The sequence below is a fragment of the Vanellus vanellus genome (genome assembly GCF_965231255.1).
Source record: "Vanellus vanellus genome assembly, contig: HAP1_SCAFFOLD_33, whole genome shotgun sequence".
Classification (NCBI taxonomy): Eukaryota; Metazoa; Chordata; class Aves; order Charadriiformes; family Charadriidae; genus Vanellus; species Vanellus vanellus.
The window spans coordinates 3,125,994-3,141,417 of NW_028128339.1; the positions used below are offsets into that span (position 1 = coordinate 3,125,994).

At 57.2% G+C, this 15,424-nt stretch overlaps 1 protein-coding gene across 1 annotated transcript in view; it reads right to left on the reverse strand.

Moving 5' to 3' along the window:
* Positions 1-9,900, reverse strand: part of LOC309684591 (electroneutral sodium bicarbonate exchanger 1-like) — a gene marked incomplete at both ends in the record, with an annotated part of 155,351 nt that extends 145,451 nt beyond the window's left edge. The window contains 3 exons of the mRNA XM_082500477.1: positions 7,484-7,529; positions 8,018-8,158; positions 9,800-9,900. Of these exons, the coding sequence (XP_082356603.1) occupies positions 7,484-7,529; positions 8,018-8,158; positions 9,800-9,900 (288 nt within the window). The remainder of the gene's footprint in view (positions 1-7,483; positions 7,530-8,017; positions 8,159-9,799) is intronic.
* Between the last annotated feature and the right edge of the window lie 5,524 nt (positions 9,901-15,424).

The window sequence follows — 15,424 nt, forward strand, 5'->3', positions numbered from 1 at the left end:
AACTCTGTGATAAAATGGGAACTGGAGGGCCAAATGCAACCCTCAAAGGTCTTACAGAATTGATAAGCTGCCTACTTGTTACCCTGAGCCAACGATCTGTCATTTGTTGACAAAATGCTCTCCTTTGTGTGAACTTTGCACATTATAATGGCATTATAATACAAAAACACCCCTCCAGCCCCAAAGCTACCTGCCTCCAAGGTGCGACCACTCCTCCTTGAGTCTGCGCCCTGAATTTTTCGTAAACGATACCTTTAAGTGAGAGGCGAGAAAATTTTACACCAATCATAACTCAAGTAGTTATGACTAGAGTCACTCCAACTCCACCTTGAAGATAAAAAATAGTATAAATATGGCCCAAGAAAGGGGGGATATGAGGGAAGACACCGTTGTGAACAAGTCGAGGGGAACTCCATCACTGACTGCTTTGACTTCTGGGATCAGTCAACGGGCTGAGCCTCTCTTCCCCCCATAAGGACGCTTGTGGGTAAAATTCGAACACTTGGCTACACCAAGTGCTTCCCCGGGAAACTTAGAAATCTCTAGAGAGTTGTTTGATAACTTAGCGCATTTGTAACCGAGCTATATTAGTAACATCTTTAGTATTCGCACGTGCTTTGCAGACAGTCGCTATCGCCAGCAATCCAAAAGAACTTGTGTAGCTGTTGCTGCAATAAACTGCACTGTGTAGGCAGCTCGTTGTTTGGGTTTCTCACTGAACACAACCAAAAAGAGCGGCTGTGTTAGTTCATGAGCGCAACTGGGCTGAAGGTGCAGTCTGCTATTAGTGTATCCAGAACTGTAACCGTTTAATACACATTCAACGCGCCTGGACTGATAGTGGTGAATTGGGCATCCCTCAGAATTTAAACCTCACCACACCTCGCTTCCCACCTCAGTGAGGAGGGTTAGAACGCAAGGGGGGTTATTTTCTGCCAAAACTACTTTGCCCCTTAATGCAACAAAGCATTACATGACATGGAGAGGGGGATGAGCAGCCAGTTGAGAAAGTCTGCAAACCCTACAAGGTTACTGACACAAAGAGAAGGGCAGGTAGCAAAGAACCACGGAGAGATCTTACAAGACCTGGTCATGGAGCGATAAAACGGCAGAGGAAACGCTGTACAGAGAGGTACAAAGCGATGGATGTGAGGAAAACCAACCCCGGATTCACACACAAAACTGGGCTGATCAGTATCACTGGAGAGCGACACCTGGAGATTCCGATAGCTCAACACTCAATGGCACCCCAAGAAAACCCAAAGCCAGATCCCCCATGAGGAAGGATGAGCAAAAGAACTTGGCCAAAAAGAAAAACAGATCAAGAGGTGGCCCAATTACCGCAGACAAACTCCTCCCCAGGGGGGAACGCTCAGACTGAACGAGCTCTTCAGTCTAACGGAGTAATTGGGGAAAAATGACAGAAGGCTTGAAGTTGATGCCTCACCAATCTGATTTTGAAATCAAGAATTGTCCAGAATGGTGTGACTTCTGGGCCAAGACACGGGACTAAGAGAACTGCCAGACTGGATCATGAAAGAGCCCTTTCTGGCCTTCTGAATCCACAACTCCTGTCTTGGCTAAAAAGGATTAGAAAGCATTCTGGAACCTGGTTTCTCTCTTCGCTCATTTCCAGCAGTTTTACTGTGACAAGAAACTGTTGGGGGGGAGGGAAACATTTGCAGGAGCAGGAAAAGAACTGCGTTCAGACTTCTACCTTTAAAATCTCTGCATGACATGCATTTGGGAAGCGGGTAGGTCCTAAGGCAACAAAGGAGATGATTCAACATGGTCTGTACATCCCACCATGGAAGGGGAAAGGTGAGCACAAACACTTCCCATCACAGCGCTGGATCTGGGACTCTCTGCCCAATACCTGTGAATAGTAATATGTGAATATTAAGTAATATTAAGTAGAGACACACATTTTCTTTTAGAAAAAGCTACGCTCGGTGAAAGAAAGAAGCCTGCTCGACTATAACGAATGCTGGGCCTGCCTCGGAGAAGTAATCCAGAACGAAGCCTGAAGGTAGCTGGCATGAGCCAGCACTGCACCCTCGTGCTGAAGGCGGCCAACACCACCCTGAGCGGCAGTAGGAAGAGTTTTGCCGGCAGCTCGAGGGAGGTGATCCTTCCCCTCTGCTCAGGGCTGCGGAGGCTAGTCTGTGTGCCCCGTCCCGAACGGGCTCCCCGGGACAAGGCTGGGACTCACTGGGCTCAGCCCAGCAAAGGGCTGCAAAGATGATGAAGGGCCTGGAGCCCTTCTCGTACACGGAGAGGCTGGGAGAGCTGGGACTGTTCAGCCTGCAGAAGGCTCAGGAGGGATCTTAGCAACGTACACCTGATGGCAGGGAAGGAAGAAGAGGGAGCCAGGCTCTCCTCAGCAGCGCCTTCTGGCAGGGCAAGAGGCAAAGGGCACAAATGGCAACACATGAAATTAAATCTAAACACGAGAAACAACTCTTTGACTGCAACTGGGGTCAAGCACCACAACTGCTTGCCCACAGAAGCTGTGGCGTCTCCACCCTTGGAGCCCACTCAAAACCTGACGGGACACGTCCTGGGCGAGCTGCTCTGGGTCACCCTGCTTGAGCAGGAGGGGATGGACTCGATGAGACCAAAGGTCCCGTCCAACCTCAGCCATTCTGTGAAATCCACAGAGAGAGATCTCAGCCTCCAGCTGAGAGGCGGCATTCATCAGCCCACTGAGAGGAACAGGCTGGGATGTGGCCAGAAAGCTGTTCCCAGTTCTTCCCTGGCACCCCCGGCGCAGCTGTGCAAGCCAGTGCCTGGCTTTGTCTCGCTGCCGAGTTCTCATCCCACTGCGATTCTACACGTAACAGGAAGACCTCCGGTTAATGGCACGGGACCTGAAAGCATGGGACAGCTTTGCTCCAAACATGGGCAACCCTGCTTAGGTTCTGTCACCCAGGGAAGAGAAGGAAGACGACAAATGGGGCAAAGGACTACGCAGGAATGAAATAGGAGGAAGGTACAAGAGACACTGAAAATACTGATAGGTGCCCTGGAAGACTATTTTGTAGTCAACTCACCTGTCCATACCCAACTGTGGGCGTGAGGTCTCTGCTCCGAATTCCACTCTTCTCCTCTTCACCGTTTCTTCCACGGCAGTACTTTCTGACACTGCATTTCTTCTCTTGGCCTTCAAAACATTGCAAACTTGGTATTGATAACGTTTGATTTTGACTTTTCCACTTTAGAACAAAATTCAGAGCTAACATACATTTGTACTTTGCAAAATTGTTCATGCAAAAACTGCTTCAGGAATAAAAGACTAGCTGCCTTATTCAAACCAAAGATGAGCACCAAGAGCCCATCCAGAGAATTATGCTCAACAGGTCTCAACAAGAAATACTGCTTGCCAGAACATCCCGTGCTCTCCGTCTTCAGAGGAGGGCCACAGAATGTCATTAGCAGGAGTGTAATGCTAGCAGAGAGAGTGGGATTTTCTTTGGGGGAATTTGGACAGGACACCTTCACTAATTTACTCCGTTTGCAGACACTCACCTATATTGAAAACAAACCTACCCTCAGCTCTCATTCAACAAACACTTTCCAAAGAAGCTGAACTTGGTTGTTTATGGCACATGCAGCACCAAGGACACTACTTCACAATTCAGCCCTATCGACCTCACACAGACTCTCCCCGTGAAGAAACCATCGGACAGCTCAGCTCAGACTTGTAGCAAACACATTTCACTGCAGCCAGCGGGGGCCCTCGGCTCCGGGGGCAGCACTTCATTCCAAGGCCCATGGAACCAACAGGACGATTTCTCCCAACTTGGATGGTTATAGGTGAGAATTCAGCGCCACCTTACAGTGCCTGACAGACACCCAGAAACAGCACAACTACAGCATTGCCTATATCTATATTCTGCTTCTCCAGACTATTTACAATATAACTTAAAAAAAAAAAACCAAACAAACAAACCACAAACACACACAAAACTTACAAGCTCATCACTGCCCTTGTTTGCTTCTTCACCTGTAACAGAGGTTAAAGGATCAAATTTGGTGACTATTTGGTGACTGGACTTTCTTTCACCAACTTAAAAAGTACATTTTTGCATTGCACCTCACTTTCGCAGAACAAGAGAAACTCCTTAGAAACCATGCTGGACTTGCACGTGAGGTGCTGAAATGGAAAAACTGCACATGCAGCTCTTTCAGAACTAGAATTCCTGGCTACAAATACCACCTGTCGATGGGATGGGGACAATTGCTTTTCTTGAAGATGCAAGGACAGCTGGAGCATAGCCTCCACAGGAGACTGGCCAGCTACCCTTTCATGCGCGGCATCCACACCTATCTTCCTGAAGGAAAAGCCCTGCAAACAGAAACTTGAGACATCAGTGCCGGAAAGGAACAGCACATTATGCTGTGTGTAACTGCAGGACAGAAATGTTGAACAACTGTTGCAGAGGGCAATTAACTACTGGAGTGAGGTGTACAGGGAAGGGAGCAAATTCTCCACGTTTACAAGTTCCTACATCCAAACGTGGTATATTTGAGAGGGGACGCTACATGCAAGCGACGGGGTGAGACCAGCTGCACGCAGTTTTGCTCCCTCTGCTTCAAAGACACAGGAGATGAAGGGAAAGGGAAAAGCAAGACGCAGATCACTGATGTTTCCAGAAATTATCCAAACACAGCCATAACAACTTACCACAAGACAGGTTTTGCTGAAACGAGTTGAGTTCCACATACATAGTGCAAGCGTAGGGATAAGGCACGAGATGGACATTCTCATGTTTGAATCTCATCTTCGATACTCTCTCCCATTTATTCAAATCTGAGAAGGACGATAAGACTTAAGAACATTGCCCGAACATTTCAAAGGAGCAGGCGCCCTGACAATGTCTTCTTGTAAAGCTTCCAAAGCCACACCTCATGGCACACGCGTACGAGGGAGCAAAGACAATCTTCTGCTATGGGCTTTGGGAAAAAACACTTCACAACACACAGGACAAGACACAGCCAGGTGACACTCTCCCGGAGCTCTCCCAGCTGGTGACTAACCAAGAGTTATGCTCCAGCGAGGAGCCCCACACACAGACTGCAGGACAACTCATCACGCCGGGCCTCTGAGCTCGCGGTTCTCAGCAGTGCCCAGTGCTGGCCGAGCACGTGGATAGACTTCCAAGTTCTAGAAACGCACGTTCGTGAATCAAATGCTCCTCAAGCCCGCAGGCAAAACTGGCTGAGCTTTAGTGAAGCAAACCAACAGCCCAAACCTTTGTTTGGGTGCCTCCTGGCTGACCGTGCTCTTGGCCGCTTTCTCTTCCTGGCAGGAACAGCAGGAAGTCGCTCTCATACCTACCAGCTTCTGACAGAGACAGAGCATGACCTCGTTCTTGCTGGCTCCCTTTCCCCTTTCCCTTTCCCCACTCTTTTTTCCTACCCCTCTGCCCCTGCCTACTGTCCCCTTTCCCCTTCCCATTTATCCTTTCCCACTTCCCCCTCTCCTTTTCCCCTGCCCACTGTCCCCTATTCTCTTCCCGTTCCCCCTTCCCCTTCCTGTGTCTCCTTCCCCTTCCCCTTGCCCCCTTCCTCACCCCCTTCCTTTCTCCATTTCCCCTTCACAAAGCGACACACCTCAGGCCTGAAAAGGCTTCTCATACAACCAACTCACTGTTCTCTTCAACAACAGCCTCGGCAGATTAACTTCTCCGCAATCCTTTACACTACAGCGACTACAACACTCAACCCTAAGGTACCTGAGGAGAAAACTACCGCCGTCCTCTCTCCTCGTGGGCCAACGCTGCTGAGTCTGTAAGGAGTGTTTTGCATTTTAGCAACCTTTCCAAGCACGGCACCAGTGCTTTGCTTGCAATCGCATTCGGTGGGCTTCCTGCCACTTTACATACACACCTTCATTTTCTCTGCCTACATCCAACCTGGAACGCAGTAGCGTTTCTCTGAAAACAATGCAAAACACTCTTTCCCCATCAGTTCTCCAGCAAAGGCATCAACGGAGGAGGATCTGCTCACGTCAAACTGCCGTGCCCAAAGGAGCCGCACTCCAGCTAAAGATCTGCACCTACTGCACACAAATGTCTGATTCAGCACTGCCCAACACATACAAGTCATCCAATCTTTTCTTTTGCAAGGAGGAAGGAAAGGATACACGGAAAGATTGTGAAGTGCTCTGTAGAAAATGGACGTAAATCCTCAAGATTTCCCAGGATTACTCGAATCGCTTCCTGGAGAGGCCAAAAAGAGAAATGAAGGAAGAACATTAACAACAGAGCCACAACTGGACTGTGAAGTACACTTTCGAGGCGTGGGGGAAATTTAAAATTACTTTACAGTTTGCATGAATCATGGAGGAGCCGGTTCTAGACATTTTGCTTTTCCTCCTCCCCTTCTTCTCCCCACTCTCTCCCGTCACCTTAGAGTGCACTGCACTAACAGACTCTCAGAAATTGAAGGGAATGAATATCTTAATCTTGAACCAACACAGAAGCAGTGCTATGGAGAGTGGAGGTGGGCTTTTCAATTTAAGAAGCTTTACATTTCAGAAGGCTCCACTTTGCCAGCAAAACACACGTAGTATTGACCTGTTTCAAAAATCAACATATTCCTCTCTTTCTGAATATTGACCCAATTCAGATACAAAGCAACTGCAATTCAGCCCCCAAAAACTCCTGCTTTACAAATGGGAAGCTTTGTCTAGTAATACCTGTCAATATTTGCAAAAGGGAAAAAAATAAACACTAACTTTCTGTACCAATTAAAATCAGCACATTTTCTTCAATACTATTTATAATGCCAGTACTGTACTCTGAAGATTTTTTTAAAAATTAAGCAATAGGGTAGGCAGCATATTTGTCTCATTTCCTCAGGACCGGCAGGGGCTTTCTTCTCTCTCAGGGAGAAGGTGACAACAACAGAGCTCATCCGCTGACACCAAGCTTGGCCACAAAGTACCGGCATCGTTAAAAGAACGTCCACTGGTTCCACCAGCTCCTCCGTGGCGAGGAACGTGTGGGCAATTGAGCATTAGACCCGCTGCTGTGGGCAGCTCACGAGCAGCGCCACAGCTCCTGAAACAGCAGGAGGTGTGAGAGCTCCTCAAGCCTGAGCAGTTCAACGCGCTGGCCAGGTCTGGGGCTGAGAACCCGGGGAAAGCGCCACCACAGGAGGAATCGCAGCAGCAATCAGAAAGGAACGGGGTACAACGAGCTCGACAAATAGGAAGGTTCAGGTGTCCAATTTTGACAGTCAGTGGCTGCTTTGAAATGTTTCAAATAAAAACATTACTCTTCCACGCTAATGCTGCCTGGTGATGACATTTTTCACTTGTGTCATTTTTATCACCCTCGTACTCTCCAGAGGAGTTCTCCAATTACTCCCTCTTGAAACGCTGTATTTGGCAAAATGTCCTCAGCGCCACAACAAACAAAGGATTTGCTCAGCTTAACATTCAGATCAGGTCCCGTGGAGCTGCATCCACTCCTACCTCCAACTCCTCGACTGCACTTTCGCTGTTGCTGAGATCAGGAGCGCTGTGGAACAAACAGGGAGAGTTAGTCCCACCCCAATCAAATAGCAAGGCAGCTACCGTCGCTGTAAGAGATTAAACAACAACAAAGCATCATTCCCACTGCACAGAGAGCACAGCGAGCGGGCAGATGAATTCCTAATTTCTTGTTTGTCAAAAACATCCATCATTCCACAAGGACTGCTTCTTCTATATTTCCTGCCCCTTTGTATTTTGCGTGTCTGAGGACACAACGGGTGGGCGATCAGAGCTTTTCAGTCCATCCTCAGCAACCTTCAGCAAAGAGGACCTCGCCCCAGCAAAAGCCTGCACGCACGTGGAGATAATCAGCTCTACCTTCAGCTGCGATCAGCTCTTGCAATGCTCTCTTGGGAACCTGCCCTCACATCGGTCACCATCTTATTGTGGGCAACGGCAGTTTCACAGCCCAAATCTGCGGGCTGCCCAAGAGCACTGCTTTGGGCATAAGGCCACGTACACACTAGGACTTACTCCTTTACTCTCTTGGACGAATTGGGAGTGAACCCAGATGCGCTGAACGAGCACCCCCGGTTCACCACAACCGTGACGCCACGGGGAAGAGTTTCAGGAGTTTCGCTGTAAAGGGAGCTGCTTTTGCTCCGTTTGACCGTGCTGATGTGAAGACCAACTTCACGAGCTCACGACCAACTCCACAAGTTATTACAAAACACAAAAGGTGCCACAAATGTCTCGCGTCCTGTTCCCGCAAGGACTGCAAGCACCGACGTCGCAATGCACACAAACCGTGAGACAGGCGGGGGCAGTGACAGGTGCCACACTCAAACGCACGCGGTGCTCTCTTTACCTTCAGGAGATCAAACGCCTGCGGGCTGTTCGGAAACGCACGCACACCACCAGCAGTGCCTTCCAAAGGCATGATGCTGAGGGAAAGAGCTTACTCACAGAGCAGAGCAACATTGTAAGCAGCTTCTGAACGCTACACCACACCACAACACACCGTCCTCTCCAAAATCAACACCGGCAACAAAGCAGGGAGGAAGGTTAATCCTCCTGGATCCCACACCATTCCAGCAAAGCTAAAGAAACAACTGCGTTTCCATTCCTCCCAAAAGAAAGTCACGCAGCAGAATGTCAAAGAGCCAGCCTACAAAGGAGAAAGGAGACCAGTGTGGCACGACATTCACTGTAGCTTCAGCTCTGGAGACAGCCTGATTGGCACAACGTTCACAGCACACTCTCTTCTGCAGCTAACAACAGTCACTGCCAGAGAAAACCCAGGCTCTGGCAGCGTCCGCCGCCCACACTCATCAAACCGCTCTCTAGGCAGATGCCCCAGTCACGGCCTGGGGCATTCTAGCCCTGCTGCAACCTCACTGGCACGAAAACGGGGCTTTGGGGATGGCACAATGTCGTCCTGTTCCTCTGATGCAGGGACACTTGTGGACTCAAAAGGATCTCAGTCCTAGTTTCTGCACGGTTGACACCATCGCAAACGAGATTTACCCTCAACACTTTGTAAGACCTTCCAGAAGCCTCTGAGGGCACCAACCCCGAACGGCCATCTGCTGACGATCATGGCCTTGAAGGACGCACACGGGGAGCCAGACTGTGCTGAGCCACTGCGTTGGGGTCTGTTTATCAATATTTAGCAATACTATTGTTCTTAATTATTAAGCAGAGGCTGAGTCTGCAACAACTCCTAAAGGTTCAGAGCGAGTCTGAGCTCTGCAGAACACTCCTTCAGCAGGACACACACTGGAAGCACCTGCTTTGGAATACCAGCCTGAACCTGAGCAGCTCCGGCTCCTTTTCCAGAGCAGCTCAAACTTCTGCCATTATTACCTATTCAACTGTCTTTATCTCAACCCACGAGTTTTCTTACTTTTACCCTTCCCATTCTCTCCCTCACCCCACTGCGGGCACTGAGGCAGCAGCGTGTGGGGCTCAGTCACTGCCTGGGGCCAAACCACTGCAAAGGCTCCAGAGCTCCACAGTTAAACACTTACAAAAGCACAAACTACTGTCCGTAGAAAAAGCCGCTTTTTCCACCGAAGCACGAAACCCCCACACGGCAGAGAAACAGCAGCATTTTTCACAGCTCAGACTCCTCTCTCAGGCCGATGCCCGGCCCGGGCAGGCGCAGCCGCCACTCTGAAGTGACCACCGCCACAGTCAGGGAGGGACGGCCGGGCATGAGGAGCCCCCGAGACCTGAGCTGAGGCTCTCCTCTTCACCCGCCCCCACGGGCCCTCAGCGCACCGCAGGGTGACTTTGCGGCTCCCGCGGGCTCACCTCTGGAAGTCGCCGTACCGGATTTTGAACTTGTAGACAAGCCTGCCCGCGTGAAGAAACCTCGTTTCAGGCAACGGACAGGTGAAGGGCTTCAACGACATCTTTCTTTCTCCCCGAACGCCAGCCTGGGGAAGCAGCAGAGCCCGAGGTCAACGCCAAAACCCCTCACCAGATACATCTCACTCTGCCACACCACAAGAAGGCGGTGCAGCAGTTTTTCCTCCGCAGGACGTTTGCCCAGAGAACAGACCTCCTCCCCGCGCCCGCCACGCCTCAGAAAACCGCCGGTCCGAGCAGGGGGCTTGGGAGCAGGACGGCCTGACGGCCCCCCCGCCGCCGGCTCCGCCGCTCGGGATACGTCCCCACCACCGTCCCGGGGGCTGCCCGGAGAGCCCGGGCAGGGCCCTGCCGCAGCCGGCGGCCGACCCCCGGCCCCGAGGGACGCCCCCCGCAGCCCCCGCGGGCACGGCCGGCACCAACGCCTTTCCCTCCGCTCCCGCGCCTCCCCCCGCTGCCCCCGCAGCCCCGCGCCGGCAGGGAGGGCCCGGGGCCGGGGGAAGGCCGCGACTCGCCGCCAGGGGCGACGCCGCCGCCTCAGCCCCGCTGCCGGCCGGCGAGGCCCCCGCGCAGCCCCGGCGACCAGCGGGCAGCCCCCCGCTCCGCTGAAGGGCAGCGCCCCGCCGCGCCCACCGGCCCCGCCGCCCGCCCTTGCCTCAGGCGGGGCCGGGCCGGGGCTGCGCCGGGGGCCCGCGGGCCCCGGCCCCAGGCCCAGCCCCAGCCCGGCCCCCCCCGGCCGCGGGCTGCTCTGCACCGGCGGCTGCTGCTGCTGCGCTTCAGAGGCAGCTGCGTTTTGGGGCTCGGGGCGCCCCAGAGGGGCCAGCGCGAGCCCGGAGCGTCAGAGGAGCAGCCCTGTGCCGTGGGTGGCTCTGGCGACGGCTCCCACGGGGGTCTGGGCTCTCTCAAGCCGCCGGTAACTCTGGTGCCTAATGACACCCCTGCGCAGCGGCACCCGTCACTCACCCGCTCCCTCCCAAACTGCCGTGATGTCAGCTTTGCCTTTTCTCGGTTTAGGCGCCAACCGCGGGACTCCTGAGGGCCACCGACACGCAGCAGCAGCAGCGTTGGTCTCGTCTGGGGATTGTGAGAGGAAACAGCCTCTGCCACAGCTGCCTCCAGCCCTTCCGGCAGCCGCCTCGCGCTTCCAAAGCGGACACAACTCAACGCCTCTGATGAGCAGTGGCCTGGCTGACAAACGACCAAAAAGAAGGCACCCGTTATCCCATGAAAGCCGTGTTTGTAGGACGAACAACTTCCCAAGTACTTCTCCTGTGCCAACCACAAACCCCGGCTCCGGCACCAAAGCAGAGGCTTCCGATTAACTAAACGCAAAGCCAAACGCACAGGAGAAGCGGACACGGCTCTGCCTCCCCGGGAACGGCGCTCCGAACGCCCCTTTGCCCCGCGAAGGACACCCTTGCCGGCAAAACGGAGCGCTCCTCCCCGCCGAGCCACGAGTCAGCCAGTGCTCGGGGGCTCCTGGCGGCCGCCCGGCCCGGGCAACGCGGCTCGGACAAGCGCTCGCCCCACTGCGGCGCTGCCGGGGGGCACCGGGGCTCCTGCTGGCGAGGCCCCGTCTGCAGCGCCGTGTCCAGCTCGGGGCTCCCGACAGCCCCTCCCGACAGCGCTGAAGCCGGAGCACAAACTCCGCCGAAGCCGCGGGACCGGGGGGGGAAGCCCGGGCGGCCCCGGGGAGCTCCGCGCGTCCCCAGGGAGCGCAAAGCCCGGCAGCCGCCCTCGCTGCCGCTCCTCCGCCCGCCCCTCCCCGCACAGGCGGGCACCGGCGGCCCAGACCGCCCCGGGGCCGGGCCGACCCCCACCCCCTTCCCCGCGGGCCGCCCCCCGGCCCCCGGCAGCGCCCCGCTCCGCCCGCCCGCCCCCGCCCTGGGCAGGAGCTCCCCGAGCCCGCGCCGCCCCGCCGGAGCGCAGCGGGACGAGCAGCTGCAGCGCCCGGTGCCGCGGGGCCGGTTCCTGCGCGCCGTCACCCGCGGCGGGAGGAGCCGCACCGCGCCCGCGGGCACCGGCGGGGCTCGGCTCCGCTCGGATGGGGTCGGCTCCGCTCGGCGGGGGTCGGATGGGGTCGGCCCATCCATCCCCCAGTGGTGGGAGGGGAGAAGGGAACCCCCCCTCTTTGCCAGCACCGCCTCGTCCCCACAGTGTCCCCCAGAGAAGGCTCTGAACTCGGGACGATGCCAACGCGGGGGGGGACTGCAGTCTCTGCCCTCCGGCACCCACTCCGAGGGGATCTTCCGCTCTCTGACCATCTCCTGCTCCCGCTGCGGGGAGTTCCTGCTCTGGATGGATCCAGCCGGTTATGGAGGTACCGAGGGAAGTTGGACTCTCGCGTCCGCTGCGGGGAGGTCAGAGCTGGGAAGCGCTCCGTACCCCGGCAGCAGCGGGGGGGGTTGAGCTGAGCAGGGAGGTGTTGGCCGGGCAGGAGGAACTGCTGCGCTGTCCCTGTCTCCCTCCAGAAGGACAGCGGCAAGAGAGGAGTGTGGGAGGAGGAGGTGGCGGGGGCAGAAGAGGAGGGGGAAGGGGAGCCGAACGCGGAGGAGCTGCGGGAGAAGAGCTGGAACGTGGGGCTGTCCTGCCCCCCGCTGCCGGGCACGGGGGTCTGGGGGCACCGAGGGCTGGAGCTGTGCTCCGCAGGGCTGTGCTGGCCCCCAGGTGTGGTTTTAATGTTGAATTTCTGTAAAGAACTGGCTTGTAGAAGGCAGGTGTAGATTTGGGGAGGGGAGAAGCAGGAGCTGTGGCCGTGGGGGGGTGCATGCAGCTGAGGGGGTGGAGCTGTGTCCTTGCTGGGTAGGAAGGACCACGGACCCGTCCGTGTCTGACCCCTGCAGCCCCCCCGGCTGTCCCCCTGCAGCTCTAGGGGAAGGGGCTGCCAGCACCGGACAGGCGGCTCCTGCTCCTGCCCCCCTCCGGGGGAAAAGGGTCCCCGGGGCTGCGGGCAGAGCCCCTTCTGTGCTCCCCGGGGGCTCTCGGGACAACGCCAAGGTGCCGTCAGGGGCGACCTCCTCTTGCAGTAGCAGCGGGGGGGGCAATGCCGCCCGAACCAAGGTGCCTGCCTGTGTCAGGTTCTGCAGGCAGCCTGTGGGCAGGGACGGTGCCCGGAGGGGGCGGGGGGGACCCCGCGCTCTTCCCACATGCCTGCAGCAGGGCAAGCAGCCCCAGGACCCTCCAGCTCCCCACGAGCGCTGGGGGATGTGCCTGTCCCCACCATGGCACCGATACGGGGAAACAACATCCAGAGAGACATTGCAACATAGCAAAATGCATAGCGAGAGTCGTAGCTGAGAGGCTCCTGAATGGTGACCCTGGGGCAGCTCTACCTTGGAAGTGGCAGAGAGCAGAGCCATCTGGAGCCATAGAGCAGCGGCTTTGGCAAACAGATAAGGACAGTTGACCAAAACAATACAGTGATTGAAAAGGAGTCAACGACTCCCAGAGGATTCTGAAGGACCACCGAGAGACTATAATGCGCATACCGGGGTGGGTAGTAGCCTATGGTAGGTAATGAGTTCCCGGAAAAGTCATGAACATGTTAATCATTTCCCCGAAACCCTTGTGAATGTGTATATATGGCATGTCTATAAGCTGTATAACTAACCCTTTACGGTGTGCAAGTTTGGAGGAGCGATCCCCCTTGCACCCAGCGCTGCAATAGACATAGCTGCTTTATACCTCTGCGTGAGTTGTGGAGTTTGTTTCCGCACGTCAGCACTGCAGGGCTCAAGGATGGGGACGACACCCCCCCGTCCCATCCTGTCCCGTCCGGCCCCCCCCCTCCATTCTGCCTGCAGGGAGCAGCCCCAGGCAGGGATGCTGAGCACGGGGGTTTCTTGACAGGCCTGGGGCTGGCAGTGGTGACACATGGGGGCTGTAGGACATGTCCCACCCAGGCAGGGGTGCAACTCCTTCTGGGGGCAGCATGTCACTCAGAGCTGGGGGGGACTTGGATGGTCTCGGGCAGAGCGAGTGTTACCCCAGCCTGCCACCATGGCCCTTTGCAGCTCCGGCGGTACCCGGGCAGGGATGGGATGGGCTGGCCTGAGGCTGGAGCACCCCAGGATGATGCCCCCCCACCACAGAGCATCCTCAGACCAATGGGCGCTGTGGGGATGGTGGGGCAGGGCTGGATAAAGGATGCGGGGCAGCGGGGCCAGGGCAGGGCCAGGGCCATCACCTGTAGCTGTAGCCAAGGGGAAGCCGAAGTCCTTTTGGGGTGGAGGTAGTGGAAGGAGTAGCGAGGGTGGCACTCGCTGTCGGGCAGGTCCAGGTTGCAATTCCAGCTGATGGTCACACTGATCACCCAGTCCTGCAGCAGGGACCAGCAGACCTCGCACAGTGCCAGCACGCTGCACACACAGCATCCCAACGTGCACGGCACCACCATGGTCACAGCATCTCCAGGGGCACGGCATCCCCATGGGATACAGCACCTACCTCCTTGCGGGCGTAGAATCTCCACAGACGTGGCAATCCCCCAGGCACAGCACCCCAGTGGGCACGGCAACCCCCACGGGCATGGCATCCCTGCGGGCACAGCATGTCCACGGGTATGGCATCCCTGGGGGCATGGCAGCATCCCCCCAACCCACACTGCTGTCGCCCGGCCAGGAGCACAGCCCCATCCTCGCCCTCCCCAGCAGGACGGGGCTGGGTTGCCACAGGCGTTGGGCCACAGGCCCTTGCCAGGGCCGCCGTTGGCACTGCCTGCTGGCCCAAGAGTGGCCGGGAAGGGGCTTCCCAGAGGAGCTGGCCGGGCAGCAAGGAGCAGGTCCCAAAGGACGGGAAGACGCTGGGGACGGGCAGGGGGGCAGAGAGCGGGGGAAGGATGGAACAGCGTCGAGTGCCTCTCCTGGGGGGCACTTGTCTGCTCCCGCAGGTGCAGAGGGCAGGAAGGGCCCTGCGGGGACGCTGCGCTGCTCGGCCACCCGCCCCCATCCCCGGCAGAGGCGGGAGGGAGTCCCGGGGAGGCGGCACTGCCTCGCTCCGGCCGCGCCTGCCGCCTGCTCCCCCCGCCCGGCTCGGCCCGGCTCTGCCCGCACGGCTGGCTGGATCGGCTCGGCTGGGCCGGGCTGGGCTGGGCTGGGCTCGGCTGGGCTCGGCTCGAGTGGGCTGCGGCCCTGCGGGCCCGGGCCGGGGCCGTGCGGCGGGAGCCCCGGCGGAGCGGCGGGGCAGGTGTGGGCGCGGAGGGGGCCGGGGGTCCCGGTGGGTGCGTGCGGGGGCTGCGGGCAGGGGGCGTGTGGGCCTCGCTCCGCGGAGGCTGCGGAGGCCGCGGCGGGGCCCGAGGGCAGAAGCGCGGGGCCGGCGGGCCCGGGAGCGGGTCCCCGCGGGAGCGGGCAGCGGCGCAGCCGTCGGGCGTCCCCCGGTCTGGCGGGGCGGCCGTCGGCGGGCAGCGGGGGTGCGGAGAGGGGCCGGGCTGCGGCCGCTGGCGGCGCTCCCCCCGGTGCCGGCGGGGACGGGGACGGGGACGGGGACGGGCCCGGGGAGAGGCGGGCTGGCGGCGGGGCAGAGGCTGCGGGGCTCCCCCGGGGCACAGGGTCGGGCTGCGGCCGGGACAGA